Source organism: Buteo buteo, chromosome 7, assembly GCF_964188355.1.
Source record: "Buteo buteo chromosome 7, bButBut1.hap1.1, whole genome shotgun sequence".
Taxonomy (NCBI): domain Eukaryota; kingdom Metazoa; phylum Chordata; class Aves; order Accipitriformes; family Accipitridae; genus Buteo; species Buteo buteo.
Window position 1 is genome coordinate 43,409,395 of NC_134177.1, and position 14,852 is coordinate 43,424,246.

Below are 14,852 nucleotides of genomic sequence, written 5' to 3' on the forward strand. Positions count from 1 at the left end.
GTTTCCTCTCCTTTTTAATTGGGTTCTCTCCCATTTTCGTGCGCGCAAATTAATCCCGGGAAGGGGACCGGGGCTGGGGGGGGGGCGGGCAGGCGGCGGCGGTACCGCCGGGCCGCCAGGGGGCGCTGCGGGAGGGGGTGGAGCTGCGGGCGGGGGTGGGGCTGCGGGCGCTGACGTCAGAGCGCGCCACCCGGCGGCGGGTCACGCCGCCGCCATGGAGCCCGGTAGGTGCGGGACGGGACGGGACAGGACAACGGGGAACGGGGACCGGGGATGGGGACGGGGGGGTCGGACCGGTCCGAGGTAACGGTGTCTCCGCGCAGGACCGTGGGGCGTGTGCGAGGAGACGGCCATCCTGCACGGCGGGTTCCTGCTGGCCGCCCGGCTGACCCAGCCGCGGCCGCTGCGGGAGCTGCGCAAAACCGACTGGCCACGCGTGGGACCCCCCATCACCGACGCCCTGGGGGAGATCGGGGCCCGCTGCCCTTCGCCGCTGCAGCACAGCCTTTGGAAGAAGGAAGCCGTGGCCATCGTCTGGGCTAAAGTCCTGCTGCCGGGCCCGCCGGCCACCTCGCTGGACCAGGGATGGAAGGAGGACGACTTCTTCTCGGTGGGCAGGATGATCCCCGACGTTAATCACACCGTCCTCTTTGAGCTCGTCAAGGCTCTCGGCGTGCCCCGGCTCTTCGTGGAGCTGCTGCTGGCGCTGCCTCGGGATTTGCGTTGGAGCCAGCTGGAGCGCTTGGTGGAGTACATCGCCAGCGAGACATCCCCGTCGGACATCAGGTTCTTCTTGGACGTGTGGTGGGAGGTGATGAAACACAAGGAGGGACGGGAGGACGCAACAGTCTCTGCGTTCAGCGCTCTCATCCGTCAGCATGGGTGTGAGTCCTCTCTGGATGATGGTCTCCAGCCCCCAAAGAGGTTCAAGGGTGACCCTGGCTCTCTGAACGGCTCCCCCACTGCCACCAGCCTGCTCATGGTCCTGATAGAGGGGTTAAAGCAAACCTACAGGAGCATCGCCCTGCCCCACATGAGGTGCTATGCCTTGGCCAACCTGGTGGAGCTGCTGTCTGTGTTCACTGAGCTAAAGCCAGAGGGCAGCCCCCTCCCTGTTGCAGAATACCTGGACAAGGTCAGCTCTGTGGTCAGCCTTTGGACCAGCGACACCGAAAGCCAGTTCCACCACAGGGGGCTGGACGAGAAGGTGAAGGAAGCAGAGAGAAGCATGAGCCTCTTGTCCGTGGCCAAGCTCTCTCGTGAGGAGCTCTTTGTTGGCTTGGACCTTCTCTGCAGCTTGTTGCATGCCTGGGGAGAAGAGCTGCAGGGCACCCTGAACGGCTCTGAGGAGCTCTGCTATGAGAGCTACCGGCTCCTGGACACTCTTACCACCTTTGGGAAGAACCTGGATTGCTTCTCAGAGACTAGAGACCTGGGTGAAGATGAGACACGCGTCGTGTTAGAGCTGACACAGATCACCAAGGACTTTCTCAAGGAGATCAGTGCCAGCCTGAAGAGCAAGGATTTGGACGCCAGCCTTATGTCTTCAGTTGCCATGACAATCATTGAACAAAAGCTGGACCGGCACCTGGAGATGTGCTCTGTTTTTGCATCTGAAAAGACCTGGGCCTTTTCAAAGGACTGGGTTGACTGTCTTGTGAAAAACAAAGCTCTCTTCCAGAAACCAGAGCTAGTTTTGAAATTACTGGAGACGCTGGTGAACTTTGCCATGTTCCGCCAAGACAAGGAGGCCCGAGAGCTGCAGATGCAAGTGACCAAAGCCATCGTGGAGTGTTACACTGAGCTTTCATTAACCGACAAAAACAAAGTGATCTCGGACGTCCTGGCGTCCTGGGGCGGACCAGGTCTGTCCCTGAACTTACAAGTTGTCGCAGAGGGGTTCCAGGAGGATCTGAACGTGACTTTCAACCAGATCACAAAGAGTGTATCTGATGAAGGCCTGGCCAGGGCTGTGGCTTCTGTGGCCAGGCTCACGCTGCTGTACCCCGAGGCCACAGTGAAGCAGGTTTGTAATCTTGCTGTAGTCAACCTAGGAGCACACCAGTTCCTCGCGCAGATCCTCTGCTCCTTCCCAGCGCTGAGTTTCCTGGAGACGCACGATGATCCAGGCAGGCCGCGCAGCCTGGTGGTGAGGTGTCTGGAGGAGGCAGTATGGGGGAGGCTTTCCACTGCGAGGGAAGAGGAGCAGTTCCTTGAGTTCCTGGCCTTTCTCATGCAGCCAAGTTCAGGCACCCCGCTTGTGTCACCTGCAGAGGTGACCAAAGCCTTCGTCCTTCCCTATTTGAAGTCAGACTCTGCTGAAATTGAGCTGAGCCTGCAGATCCTCAGTAAGGTTTTGGGGATACAGTCCTGTCCAGAAGAGCACTGGATCAAGTCCTGTCACCCGTTCCCGCTTCTCCTCAGCCTCTGCAAGCTTCTAGACGGTTACACAAAGTACTGGCATCAGCCTAGGGACCAGCTCTTCCCTTCACTGGAGACCAAAGACCTGATACTGAACATCCTCTGCCAGCTCTGTGAGGTGGTAAGACCAGAAACTGCCCCCTCACCTGAGCTGTGGGTCCAGTCGCTGGCTTGGCTTCACAGGAAGGTGGCAGCACTGGACTGGACCGTCAGTCTCCGGCTGAAGAAGCTTTATGGAGACCACTTCAAGAACGAGGTTCCGGCAACGCTGTTTGAGATCTGCACGCTTCCTGAGGACGAGTGGACGTCCCAGCCTTTGCCGGCTTATGGACCGGGCAGCGGGCTCCTGGCATGGATGGAGTGCTGCTGCGTGTCCACAGCACTCAGGGACACGATGCTGACGCTCCTCACGGTCAATGTGGACAACCCTGAAGAAGTGAACCTTTTCAGCAAAGGCTTCCTGGTGGCCCTCATTCAGGTCCTCCCTTGGTGCAGCCACAGCGAATGGAAGAGGCTCGCGCACGTGGTCGAAAACCTGCTGCAGAGGCAAGTCTTGCACGTGCCGTACACGCTGGAGTACGTGCAGTACATGCCCTTGCTCAACCTCCGGCCGTTTGCCTGCTACCTCCAGTTCTCCGTGCTCTTCCTACGGGGCTTCCAGCTCCTCTGCAGCTCCAGCTGTTCCACCTGGCTGCCGGCAGAGGCTTGGCTCCACGTGGTCCAGCTGTACTGCGGCAGCCTGACGGACCTGCTGGGCTCGGTCAAGACCACCGCAGGACCCCCCTCGCACCCCGCTGAGGACGGGACCTCCACGCAGGAGGTGTCCTTCATCTGCATCCAGATGTTCTGCCACCTGCTGCACGTCGCTGCCATGCTGCCGGAGAAGGGATGCAGCGAGCCGCTGGTGGTGGTGGCGTTGGAGATCCTCTCGCAGTACGAGACGTTCAGCAGCGCCGATACGTCCCCCAGCAACACGCTGCGGAGAGCCAACGAGAGGCACTTCCTAGAGTCCATCACGGACAACGTCAGTGACGAGGCGCTGCGTGGCACCCTCCTGCAGAAGCTCAGCAAGCTGGGAGCCTGCTCGGCCAGGGAGCCAGCTTGAGAAGCTGGAGAGGGTGACAGAGGAGAGCGCTGACCCTGCCTCAGGGGACCCCTTACATGGAAAGTTGTAAGATCTGTAATAAACCCTATCTATTTTTCTCTTTTGAACTTACTTCGCCCCTCCTGTGTTTTCTTCCAACCTAAGCAGTGAAGGGGCTGTGTAAGAGAGTGGTTGTTCCTACCCATTTTTAAGTTTCCAGCGGGAATAGCTGTGGACGCAACCATTCCTGAGCCGAGCTGCTGGTCCTGTGGCTCCAGCCTTGGCTGTTGGCGATCTGGATTTATACAGAGAGCCCGGCAGCCTCTGGCATCAGGGAAATCGTTTCCCTCCGGCTCTCCTGCCGCCAGTCCTCTCCTAGTTGTGGGCGGATTGCTGAGTTCACCATGTGCTGCCAGAGGCTGGGAAGCGAGTTGGGTGAGTTTGGGACAGGCAGGAACCTTTGGAAATATGTGTGCGTTGCTCCTGCCCGGAGGTGGGGGTGCAACACCAACCTCGTGTGTTAACATCCCCCACCCAGAAATGAATGGCACATGGGAGAGACATCCAGTGGTGTGACTCAGAAAGGAAATCTTTATTAGTCTCCTGATAGTAAATACGGCAGTGTTAGTGCAAACTGAGATGCCTCATTGGTGGTTGGGTTTTTTTTTTTTGGTCCTTACGTAAGGCATATTATTTGCAACGAAAACAGTGAGATACAAACATCTGTAACAGGTTGCAAGCGGTTTATAACATCAGCTGGTCTCGATCGTTAATGTAACAGTAGTGTTTCTGCAATAACTGACCGCGTGTTGGAAGAGGCCCTTTATTTTACTCTTTCCAGAATACAGCTGTGGCTGGGACAAGATCCAACACCCAAAAGAACCAGGTCTCCCAGAGCTCAGGCGTGTTTTTAGCCAGAAGGAAAGGCACAGAGCGGCCACGGAGCTCTGGGCACGAGTGGCTGCAGGGGGGGCTACTGGGGCCACACTGGTGCAGTACCTGCCCTGGAGCAGGGGACCCCCAGGCAAGTGTGGGAGGCTGCAGGGAGGAGGTGGCTGCCCTGGTTCACGCTGGCTGCAGGGAAGGAACTGAACTGCTGCTGACTTGCACGTACCCGCAAGGCTTGTGAATCCTATGGTGCAGGGCGGGCTGGGAAGGCTGTAGCCATTTTGCTGTGACTGACGGTGGAAATGGGCTGAACTGGTGAAGGACACAGCTCGGCGCCCTGCTCTGGGGTTGCTGGTTCCTCTTCCACTGACCCGGTTCCTTCTCTGCCGGCCCCTGGCAGATTTCACCTCGTGGGGGATTGGGATGGGGCAGGCGGGATGGACGTTATGACCGGAGCTCGGGCTGTACTGGTACCCACAGGGTGCTGCCAGGGTTGCTGGTGTCGGCTGGAGGGAGAGCAGGGCAGCGTGAAAGCCATTCAGGCTTTCAGATACCCACTGCGGGGATGCGGAGCAGACAGAAGCAGCTGCAGTTAGGGGAGGGGGTTGAAAGTTGCATCCCCTGCCAACACAGGGCTCTGCATAGTGCCCAGAGACGGGGACTTAGCAGTCTCCTGTCCTCATCCTGCCCTTCAGCCGTGGGCGCTCTGCCCTGCCAGCATCGCTCTGAGACGGCGTAACCGTTCCTCTATCCTGGTGTGAGCTTCTCTTCGCCCCAGCCTGCTGGGGACACCAGAGACACCCTCGCCTGGGACTGTCAGCCACAGACACCAGCGATTGTAGTGAAAAGCACCTTTGGGTTAAGTGGAGTCTTAAATGAGTTTGAGCCCAGCAGCAGTGGGAGGTACGAGGCCGAATGCAGCTGTAGCGTAGAGGCGAAGTCGGTAAAGGTCAGGAACAGGCTGTGCAGAACCGTGCCGGGGCCTGGCTCTGCTCTCAGCTGGCGGCTGTAAACCAGAGCGAGTCGGGGCTGCGGCAGATTCGGCACGCGTCTCCCCCAGACCCCGGTGCTGCTGCGTGGGGCTGGGCGCGTTCCAGCATCACCTCCGCTGCTGCCTCCGGGGCCGTAAGCTCCTTCGTGCCTTGCCGAGCTCAGTGCCGGTGTCTGGCGTCAGCCCTTGTAACAAACCCCTCTCTTGTAACTGTTAGTTCAGTGCCAGTATTGAATCCCAGAAGGAATGTCGTGCTTATGGGCTGGCTCCTATCCCAGCTCCCACGGGTGGGAGGACACAAGGCACTGGAGCGGTGTGGGAAGAAAGCCTTCCTAGCCCAGGCTGGCGCTGCCTGGCACAGCGGTGGAGACGGAGAGGCTGCTTCCAGCTAAAAAAAGCCCGACGGCATCGCTGCTTCCGCCGCTCTGCTCCCCACGGTGCTGGCAGCGAAGGCGAAAGAGCTGGCGGAGGGGGGGGGGGGGGGGTGACCCTTTTCCAGCCCCCGCGCTGGGCTGCCGGCCGTTATCTGCTTTTGTCGGCGGGTGAGCTGCCGTAGAGTCGGGCGGCTTTGCGGCAGATGAGCCTGAACCAGTAGAGCTGGGGGGCGATGAGGGAGGCGTTGGCTATGTTGCAGTGCAGGGGGATGCGGAAAGGCACCATGTAAATGGGGATTCCCACCTGCCTGGCGTAGGCCGCGTACATGAAGGGGAAGAGGAGAATACGGCAGAGGAAGAAGGTCACCAGGATGATGATCCCGTTCACCTTGTGCAGGAGCGTGTCCTGCATTTCCAGCTGGGGGAGGAAGAAAGGCGAGCGTGGGGTGGGCGCTGGGTGAGCAGCATCCCGTTGCTCCTCGGGCACCGACTGCGCTGGGAGCATGGGGACGAGCACCCAGGAGGTACGGGTGAGGGGGAGCATTTTGGAGGGGGCTGGAAAGCGGCGTGGGAAGGGACGGAGAAAGGCAGGGAGAAGGGAGGCGTGGGGGGCAGAGGGCTGGGGCAGGAGGGACCGTGGTGCAGGGAGAAGTACAGACAGGAGAGGGCAGCGCTAGGACAGGGCACAGCCCCCAGTTTGGGGATGCCACTGGGCACGCTGCTTACGGGGGGAAAGGGATGGGAACCTAACTGGAGGCAGCACTGTGGGGGAACTTGGCGTTACAGCTGGGGGGCTGCCCCCCCCCCTCCAAGACCCCCAGCCCAGCTGCTACGTGAAGGGGGGCGGATGGCGAAGGGCAGGGAAAGGGCACGAAGTGCTGTGGGGTTCCCAGCCCCGAGCCCCGTCCCTCCTCACCTACCTGCATGAGGATTTTGCCCAGCGATACGAAAGGCGTGCTCAGCTCTGCTATGAAGATGCAGCCCACGAAGAAGTCCCCCAGCTCTCCCCTGAAGTGCTGCAAATAAAGCCAGCAGTGAGCATGGGGCCTTCCCGGAGAGGTGGCCGGGAGCTCACCCCGAGCATCTCCAGGGGGTCACGGGCTCCCCGACCAGCAAAGATGCTTTTGCCAGACGCAGCCTCGATCGCAAACCCTTGATCGCGGGGTTCCTCGCGAGGGTGGGCTTCGCAGCAGCCGTGCCCGGCCCTTACCTGGGTGATGGGGGTGAGCACGATGAGGATGAAGAGGTGGTGAGTCACCATCAGCCGCTCCTGCAGGAGGAAGCTCCACACGCTGGCCAGCGAATGCTTCTTCTCCGCGATTCCCCTGTCCCGGCTCTTGTGCCAGTGGCAGAGGTACATGACGTAAATGTCGTAGGTCATGTAGGGAACGAGGACCCAGACGTACTCTACGGCCAGCCAGTGCCTAAGGGAGGAGCAGCACACGCAGAGGCATCGCAACGGCTCCGAGCGCCTCGCGATGCTCTAAAAGGTGGAAGAGAGCCTTTCGGTCTGAAATGGAAGCGGCGGGTTTTGAAGCTGATGGTAAGCGGAGAGGTGTCGAAATTTAACTCGATTTGGCTCAGCGGAGAAAAGGTACCTGGTACGCGCGGAGGACGCCTCCTCGGCGCGGCCCCCGCTTCGCGCTCGGCCGTGCCAGGCACCGAGCTCGGCCCAGCCAAGCACAAACACGGCGCTAACGAGAGGATCTTGATTAGCCCTACAGCCCGGTGTTTGCCGTGCGGGCTGGGGGCACAGCACCGCTCAGGATCCAGCGCTAATCCAAGACCTCTGCAGCAGGTAATCTTCTCCCCTAAGCCCTGGGACACCCAGAGCTGATGCTTGGTAGGAGAAAAGCTCCAAGACTGTGTCCTTTCTGCCTGCCACGCTGCTTCGGCTGGCTGCCTAACTCAGGGAGCAGTTGGAAAGCACCCGGCAATCTCAGAGTTAACGAGAGATGCCTGGCCTGGACTTGGGAGAGTGAAGTGCAAAATATCTAATATAGGCAATAAACCCCCGCGAGACGTTTGTCTGTTGGGAAATAATTGCAGGCAGCTGCCTGTTCCCAAAGCATGTCAGAATCCTGGTTGCACAATCCAGGCAGCAGCAAGCCCTGCTCTGCAGGGAGATTGGGCTCCTTAAAAAGTCCTGAGTGAAATCACACCGATTAAAAAAAAAAAAACAAAACCCACCCTACGCTGCTGCTTAAAGAAATGTAGCTTGAGGCCCCAAAAAAATCTGCTTTTGCTCTCCTGCCATCTCAAGAAAAAATTTGTTGCATGCATTCCTGTTCCAGACAGAAAGATGTAAGTGATGTAAAGCAGGGAGGGGAAGTGACCAGCTATTGTGTTTGCAAAACTTGCCCAGGGCTTTGGAGGGCAATTATAGTGCCAGCAATAAAATGATTGTCTGCCTGTGTAAATAAATTGGCAAATTTTACTGCAACCTTTGTGATGCTTCCCGGCTCTCTGTCTTGCTGTCATTCTCCGAAGCCTTCCCTGCTGAGCACTGGGCTGTATTTCCTCCAGATTGAAAGAAAATCTGGGTCTCTGACCACAAAGTGTTCGCATGGAGCTGCCGGTGTTGAGAGCACCCGGGCAAGCGCACAGCTCCGGGGAGAAGGAGGGCTGCTGGCAGCACCTTCCCTCCGTGTGGGTCTGGGATTTATCACCCGCCCTATCTACACAGCAGATGTTTTATTTTAGAGCAAAAAGGTAACTCATTAGACTGCCTGTGTTGAGCAGGACCGAGCAATTTGGATAGATCTCACTATCTAGAGCAAGGTAGGACATTTCACACCTGTGTATTAAAGGCAAGTCTGCCATGACCGAGAGGGCAGCCCTCCCTCAACATCACCCTAAAATCTGGTGTGTGATGGTCAAATTCCAGCCCAGCATAATTATAGCCTTCCCTCCTACAATTTTCTCTGCTATTCTGGATAATAGCTCTGTTTTTAATTCTTCTGACCCAGATTGTGCTATCACTCCTGCTGAGAGCCATTTCTGGGGCAGTTTATCTCGGAGCACTGAGGGCAAGGCGATGTGATTTTCTTTCAGAGCAAACTCCATACTGATCTTCTCATTTCTGGACTCCAGAATCCATTTGGCACAGTTGAAGGTGATGCACCTCTAAAATCAGATCTCGCTAGGTCTGCTTGGCTCGTGAGCAATTTCAGCTTCCAGCAAGGAGACTCCCTACCCCTTTAGAAGTGATGATGTCTTTATTTTTTTGCCCATCTATGGGCCCACGTTATAGCCCATCCTGAGGACGAGACCCTCCGTGCTGGCAGATCGGCCCCAGGTCTGAGCGCACTGAACAAGCCAGCGCCTTTCCAGGGGGTGTACGGCCAGTGCCGTTGCCCAACCCTTCACCCAAAGGGGAGAAAAGAGGAACATGAAACTGGTTTTCCTCTCCCCTTTGTACGTGCAAGCCTTTGGCATAAAACATTCCAGCAGCGAGCTGGCCGGGCACAGCCTCCGCGTGCTCCTCGCCTGGGCGCCGGATTACCTGTCGTACACCACGTCCTTGCAGTTAAGGACAACCGTGATCCCCGACACCGTTGCCATCGTGGCTTGGACCGTCGACACCAACCTGAAACCGAGAAGAGAAGAAACGGGTCACCCCAAATGTCACCCCAGAAGGGCCGAGGACCGGGGCTGCTGGCCGCGGCCCGGTTGCACCAGGAGAGCCGGTAGCACTTAGACGCCTACTCCGTGCACACCACGAAAACCTTGTCAGGGCGAGGAGGAGCTCAGCCCCCCGCGCCCGGGGCTCCCCGGGACGTGGCCAGGGTGGCCGTACCGGTGAAGGCGGCGGGGGCTCGTTTCCAGGTCTCGTCCCTTCCACCCCCGTGGATTACCGGTAACCCCGGCCCGTTGGTTCCCCGCGGGCAGAGCTACCGGTCCCTGCTCCCCTCGTAGGGTGCGGGCTCGGGACTCCTGGGGTCGGGGCAACCCCCCTCCTCCCGGGTACCGGCTCCCAGCCGCCGGGGCTCGGTGCTTTTGGGCGGTCCGGATCGCTCCGTCTCCCGTTATCGATCCCTGCCCGCCGTGAACGGGTAACCGGTGGCGGAACGCCTCCCGCCGGTCCCGCCCGTACCTGCCGCTGAGGAGGATGCGGTCCTTGAGGCTCCATCCCGGGGCGGCCCAGCGCAGCAACCGGATGCAGAGGGCGAAGAGCCCCGGGAAGAAGGCGGAGGCGAGGGCCAGCGTTCGCCACATGGGGACGATCGTCGCCGCGTTACCTCCCGCCGCCGCTTGTCAACAGCAGGCCGGGCGGCGGGAGGCTCCGGCTCCGGCTCCGGCTCCGGCTCCGGCTCCGGCTCCGGCTCCGGCTCCGCACCGACCGACCGGCCCCGCCGCCGGGACGCGCCCCGCACCGCCGGGCGGCAGGCCCCGCCCCCTCCCGGTGCAAACCCCGCCCCCCGGAGGGGACACCACGCCCACACCGGGAGGCGAGACCACGCCCCCCCCCCCGGGCCCCGCCCCCGAGGGCCGGTGCTGTGGCGCGGGAAGGGGAGGGGGTGTGTCCTCTCGTCTCCCGGCGTGCCGCGCGGCCCGGAAGCGGCGGGCCGCCATGGAGGAGGACGAGCCGGAGCTGGCGGCCGGGTTGGAGGCGGCTCTGGAGCTGGCGCCCGCCGTGCAGGCCGCCATCGAGCAGGTCTGCCGTGGGGCCGGGCGGGAGGCCGGGCGGCTGGCTGGGCCCCGGGGCGGGGCGAGGTGAGGTCCCCTCTGGTGAGGGGCCGGGTGTGGGCGCGGCCCGGTGCCCGCTGTGTGAGGGCCCCGGCGGGCTCCCTCAGCGAGCTCCGGGCTTTCCGCTGCTGGGCCCCGGGAAGCCCCAAGCTGGCCGTGCTTGGAGGAGGATGCAGCCCCTCCAAGCGTGGGGGGAGAGCCCCTTGGCCCCCGGGAGGGGACGGGACGGGCTCTGCCGGTGTCCTGGGACTGCGCCGGCCTGGGTCCCCCGGGTCCCGTTAGTGCTGGGGGGCTGGCACCTTCCCCCGCAGTGCGAGGGGTGGTCCTTGTGGTCGGCCTCAGCTGAGCACATCTCATTTAATTGTTTTCCCATCACTGATGAACGTGGGGCATTGACTGTTCTGCAGCCGGGCGTGCCTGTTCTCTGTCTTCTAATTGAATATTGTTAGTCAGTATGTAAAGCATCTTAATGGAGTCAAATGGCCCGTGACTCAGTTGAAGGCAGGATAATCTAAATGTCTTGGCTTGACTTTGGTGATCAATATTAGGTTCCAGCTCAAGTCCTTCAATGTTCCCTGAAACCCTTTGTGGCACTTGGAGCCCAGCAAAAGTCAGTGAGAACCTGGGGTAAAATCTTGAGTTCGTTGGAGTCTGACTGCGCTCGCACTGACTTCAGCCAACCCTCCCATCTGAAGAGCTCTTTCTTGTAGTAGAAGTCTGTGGACAGCAACAGCAGCTGTCTCTTAAAATATCGCTCAAATAAGTTTTCACACTTTCTTGAGTGTTGAGGCTTGCGGATCACTTTTGGTGGCTTTCCTCAAAGAACTAGGGCAAACCGTGGTAGCTGGCACAGCATCTCAAGGGAGCCCGTCGCCAGAAGGTGAGGAAGGTAGTGCAGTTTCTCTGTGGGTGCTGTGCCAGCTTTGGAATATTACTGCTCCAAAGAAAGAGATATCCCACGTACTCTTGTCTTTGCATGGGGTTGGCACACCTGGCTGTAAACCATTGAGTAGTTTTTGCTGAAACCTTGAGAACTGCTAAATTAAATGCCACCTTCTAAAGGAGACTTGGAACTTGTCCAGAAAAAGAATCCTCTGCACTTTACAGAGCCTGTATGTTTAAAAGCCAGAAAAGCCCAGTGTGATTTATAACATTATACAACCAAAGAGAGTTACCTAGTGACATTTTCGTCAAGCAGAAAATGTCTCTTCGAGGTAAAACATGTCTTTTAGAGACAGTCTTGGCTTGAGGTTTTGAGCAGTGGACAATCCACCATATCTCTGGCTGAGTTATTTTAACAGGTAATAAGACTGTAGGCAGATATTCACATCCTGAGCAAGGGGAGATGTTGAGGATGACACTGTCACTTCCTTACTGGCACTTTCCAACCCAATAATCTTGTTCCTGTGTGTGTTCCTTAATCAGATTTGGGCAAAACCTGCCAGGTCCTGGTTAAATGAGCAGAACTGGCTCAGCTGACTTCTACATGAAGAGGGGTAGGGAGCAAACAAAGACTGGTGCTCCACCAAACATGGGGTAGTCATTTCTGGTTAATGGGTTGTGACAAAGACCTAGGAGTAGCAACTTCTTTAGCTGGTATAGGTGCCTGCAGCATTGATCTCTATCTGCAGTTTGAGAGTGGAGTTCCTGATTAGCCTTTATCTTCCATCTGGCCGCTTGCTTCAGCTGCTCTTGATGCTTGTGGAGATTCGGGATTAATTGAAGCTGCAGTTTTGACCCCAGAGCAGGGCAGGCTGGTTGTGATGCTGCAACTGCGCTTTTGCAGTGGGCTAATGTCAGAGCATCTTCCTCACTCGGGCGTGGCCTCATGCATATTTAACTGCTGCCTGCTTCTCCTTGGCCACAGGAGTAGCTTTGGGAAAGCTGCTGAAGAGGCCTATTTCAGGGAGAAGTTGCTCTCCTTTAAATGGTCTCACAAACCCACTGCTTTCGTGCTGCAAAATGTGTAAAACGATGTGAATGCTGCGTGTGACCAGGGTGACCTGCAGAGGTGATGCTGGGGTGTGAGCTAGGCAGGGTTTTGACCATGGAGTGCAGAGCTGATGGCTCTATAAACGTGGAACAAATATGGTAGCAGAGAAGGGAAAGCAGCATATTTTAGTCTGTGGGGACAAAAAGCAAAGCCTGGCAGCTGCGTTTGCATCGTTTGAGCTACTTCCAAGGAGAGATGAGATTTGTTTGCACCACAGCTGCTCTTTTCCCTTTTCTGTGGGTAGGAAGAATAATTCGCAGATTCTGTTTCTCTCCCTCTTTTTCATGTGAAAGTGGCAAACCCAAGTCTCCAGAGAACTTGTACAACCATTTTTTTAATTCATTTCCTAGTACATGGCTGTGAAAAGCAAATCCTCTATCTCTCACCATGGGGCCTCGCAAAGCCCAGGCAAAGAAAAGGGCAATGCCTCAGCATGGAGGTTCATTTCCAGACAATGGCAAAAGCATCAGAATGGTTTGGGATGCATAATTAACGGCTTGTGTGTCTGGGGAATTCCTTGCACAGCATCGATTGTGCTGGGGCTGTATGTGGAAGCACATGTGTATATTATCTGTTTACCCAGGCTGATACCCACAGGAATTTTAATAGGTCAGAGACCTACAGAGCATGTAGGTGTTTTACTCCTGGGCAGAGGGCTGACTGCTCTCCATGCATGCTTGTTAGAACAGTGCTGTGAAATGTAATCAGAAGTGGATGCTGAGTAATTAGAAGCAGTAGGTACTCTGTAAAGTTACAGAAATTAATGGTGATGTATTGTTGATTGTATTTGTTTTCCTCCCTCTCTTCAGGTATTTCCCAGCCAAGATCCACTGGACAGAGCAGATTTCAATGCTGTGGAGTATATTAATACTCTCTTTCCCACTGAGCAAGTAAGTAGTGCTCACAGCATGGCGTGAGGGGTAACCTGATAGTAAATGACTGAAGGCTTGTTTAAACCTGTACCCAAGCCTTTTCTTTTAAACAGTAGCACAGGTAGCAAGACTATAACAATCACTTCTTAAATTCGCATCTCATGGGTTTCACTGTTATTGTGTAGTTTCTTTCCATCCAAAGTACTCGCTGCAGTAAAAGTCCTGCTTTGATCTGTAGAAATAAATTAGTTTTCTATAGAGAGGTTTCTCTTGCAGTAAATTTCATAACTTGCTGTGTATTAATCATTGATGAATCCTCAGGGGTTTCAGCTAAATAAGGCGGTGTTGCCTGTGAAATGTCACTGGAGAGTCATCCATGTTTGAAACCTATTATTTCTTTTGAGATTTGAAGAATGAGATTGCCATGGGCTCATATCCATACTTTGTCTTCCCCAGATGAGCCCCAGGGGCAGTTTTGGACTAATCTATTACAAAAAGGAGGTATTTCTGCAGCTGAAGTTTGGGTTGTGAGGCAGCTCCAACATCTACCATGTTTAAGATCCCCTGCAGCACTAGCTTTTTTGGGCTTTCAGCTGTTTCTAGTTAATTTGCTGGTGGTGCTGGCTTGGCTTTTTTTCCCTTTGCCAGTAGTGGAGAGCTATTTCCCCTGCAATACCCCCACTACAGCTCCGGCAGCAGCCAGGCCTCCTCCACCCCGTGTGCTGTGTGTCCGGGTTCTGCAGGAGGGTCTCTGCCCAGGGAAGGCGAAGGCTCTGTCCCCGTTGCCCACTGGAGGTCACTGTCATCCACGGTGTTTCTGGAGCAGTTCTGCAGACAAGGCAGGGCTCAGGGCAGCCTGCTTGCTCGGGGCTGGGTGGGAAGCGGGGAGCCTGTGGGACCTGCAGGGCTGCACCCTGGCCTGCCCTGTCTTTTGCTGGTCTTCATTATATGACCTGAGGAGCAGCGAAGTTGCCGTGTGTCTCAGTTCCTCCATCTGGAAAACAGAGTCATTGTTTTCCTCTTTGTAAAGTGCCACACGTGAGAAAGTGTTAGGTATCACAGCTGATGTGCATCGCAGTAAAAGGTTCCCCATTTCACTTATCTTTGGTTTTTTTTCATGTTGTAGTCTTTGGCGAACATCGATGAGGTTGTGAACAAAATCAGATTGAAAATAAGGTAAATGTTCCTCCATTTTATTGCATCTCAGGTAGGGAGTAGTCTAGTTGTCACCGAGGCTTCATAAATACAGCCTTTGCAGTTTAGCTGATAGGAATTCATTTGCTTGAAAGGCACGAATATGATCAGCCTCAAGTCCAATAGTGGGACAGAGACAAAAATGACTCCCTGTAATTATAATTCTTTTTTATACTTTGCCCCTCTTGTATATTATGTACCTTTCAGTTATTTTAGCTGATGCGTTGCAAAGTAAAGCTTTGAAAAAACAATGAACCGAGAATCAACAAGTACCAAATTTTAGTACAGTCTGAAAGGTGAGAGAACAAACTACCCAGAAGATTTGGTTGCTGAAAATTTATTCTGT

At 56.3% G+C, this 14,852-nt stretch overlaps 3 protein-coding genes across 3 annotated transcripts in view; 2 read left to right on the plus strand and 1 right to left on the minus strand.

Moving 5' to 3' along the window:
* The first annotated feature begins 196 nt into the window (after window positions 1-196).
* GEMIN4 (gem nuclear organelle associated protein 4) lies at window positions 197-3,637 on the plus strand. The gene is made up of 2 exons (XM_075032886.1): window positions 197-224; window positions 324-3,637. Exons 1-2 carry the CDS (start codon window positions 215-217, stop codon window positions 3,524-3,526), a joined length of 3,213 nt encoding a protein of 1,070 aa, XP_074888987.1. The 5' UTR covers window positions 197-214; the 3' UTR covers window positions 3,527-3,637.
* A 436-nt stretch (window positions 3,638-4,073) lies between these two features.
* On the minus strand, window positions 4,074-10,148 carry TLCD3A (TLC domain containing 3A). Its single transcript, XM_075032887.1, has 5 exons — window positions 9,855-10,148; window positions 9,264-9,347; window positions 6,969-7,182; window positions 6,679-6,774; window positions 4,074-6,176 (listed from the first exon to the last, which is right to left on the minus strand). The coding sequence occupies exons 1-5, from the start codon at window positions 9,974-9,976 to the stop codon at window positions 5,907-5,909; spliced, it is 786 nt and encodes a 261-aa protein (XP_074888988.1). The 5' UTR covers window positions 9,977-10,148; the 3' UTR covers window positions 4,074-5,906.
* Window positions 10,149-10,311: 163 nt separating this feature from the next.
* VPS53 (VPS53 subunit of GARP complex) overlaps window positions 10,312-14,852 on the plus strand; it is a 69,361-nt gene continuing 64,820 nt past the window's right edge. The window contains exons 1-3 of the mRNA XM_075032888.1: window positions 10,312-10,415; window positions 13,250-13,330; window positions 14,439-14,488. Of these exons, the coding sequence (XP_074888989.1) occupies window positions 10,332-10,415; window positions 13,250-13,330; window positions 14,439-14,488 (215 nt within the window). The 5' untranslated portion in view covers window positions 10,312-10,331. The remainder of the gene's footprint in view (window positions 10,416-13,249; window positions 13,331-14,438; window positions 14,489-14,852) is intronic.

Bases quoted from the DNA above. Each gene is read 5' to 3' on its own strand.
- TLCD3A (XM_075032887.1), bottom strand. From the start codon at position 9,976: ATGTGGCGAACGCTGGCCCTCGCCTCCGCCTTCTTCCCGGGGCTCTTC. The intron at 9,348-9,854 runs GTACGGGCGGGA...TCTCGGTTTCAG, and splicing joins CGCATCCTCCTCAGCGGCAG to GTTGGTGTCGACGGTCCAAG. The intron at 7,183-9,263 runs GTAATCCGGCGC...CTCCTCCCTTAG, and splicing joins AAGGACGTGGTGTACGACAG to GCACTGGCTGGCCGTAGAGT.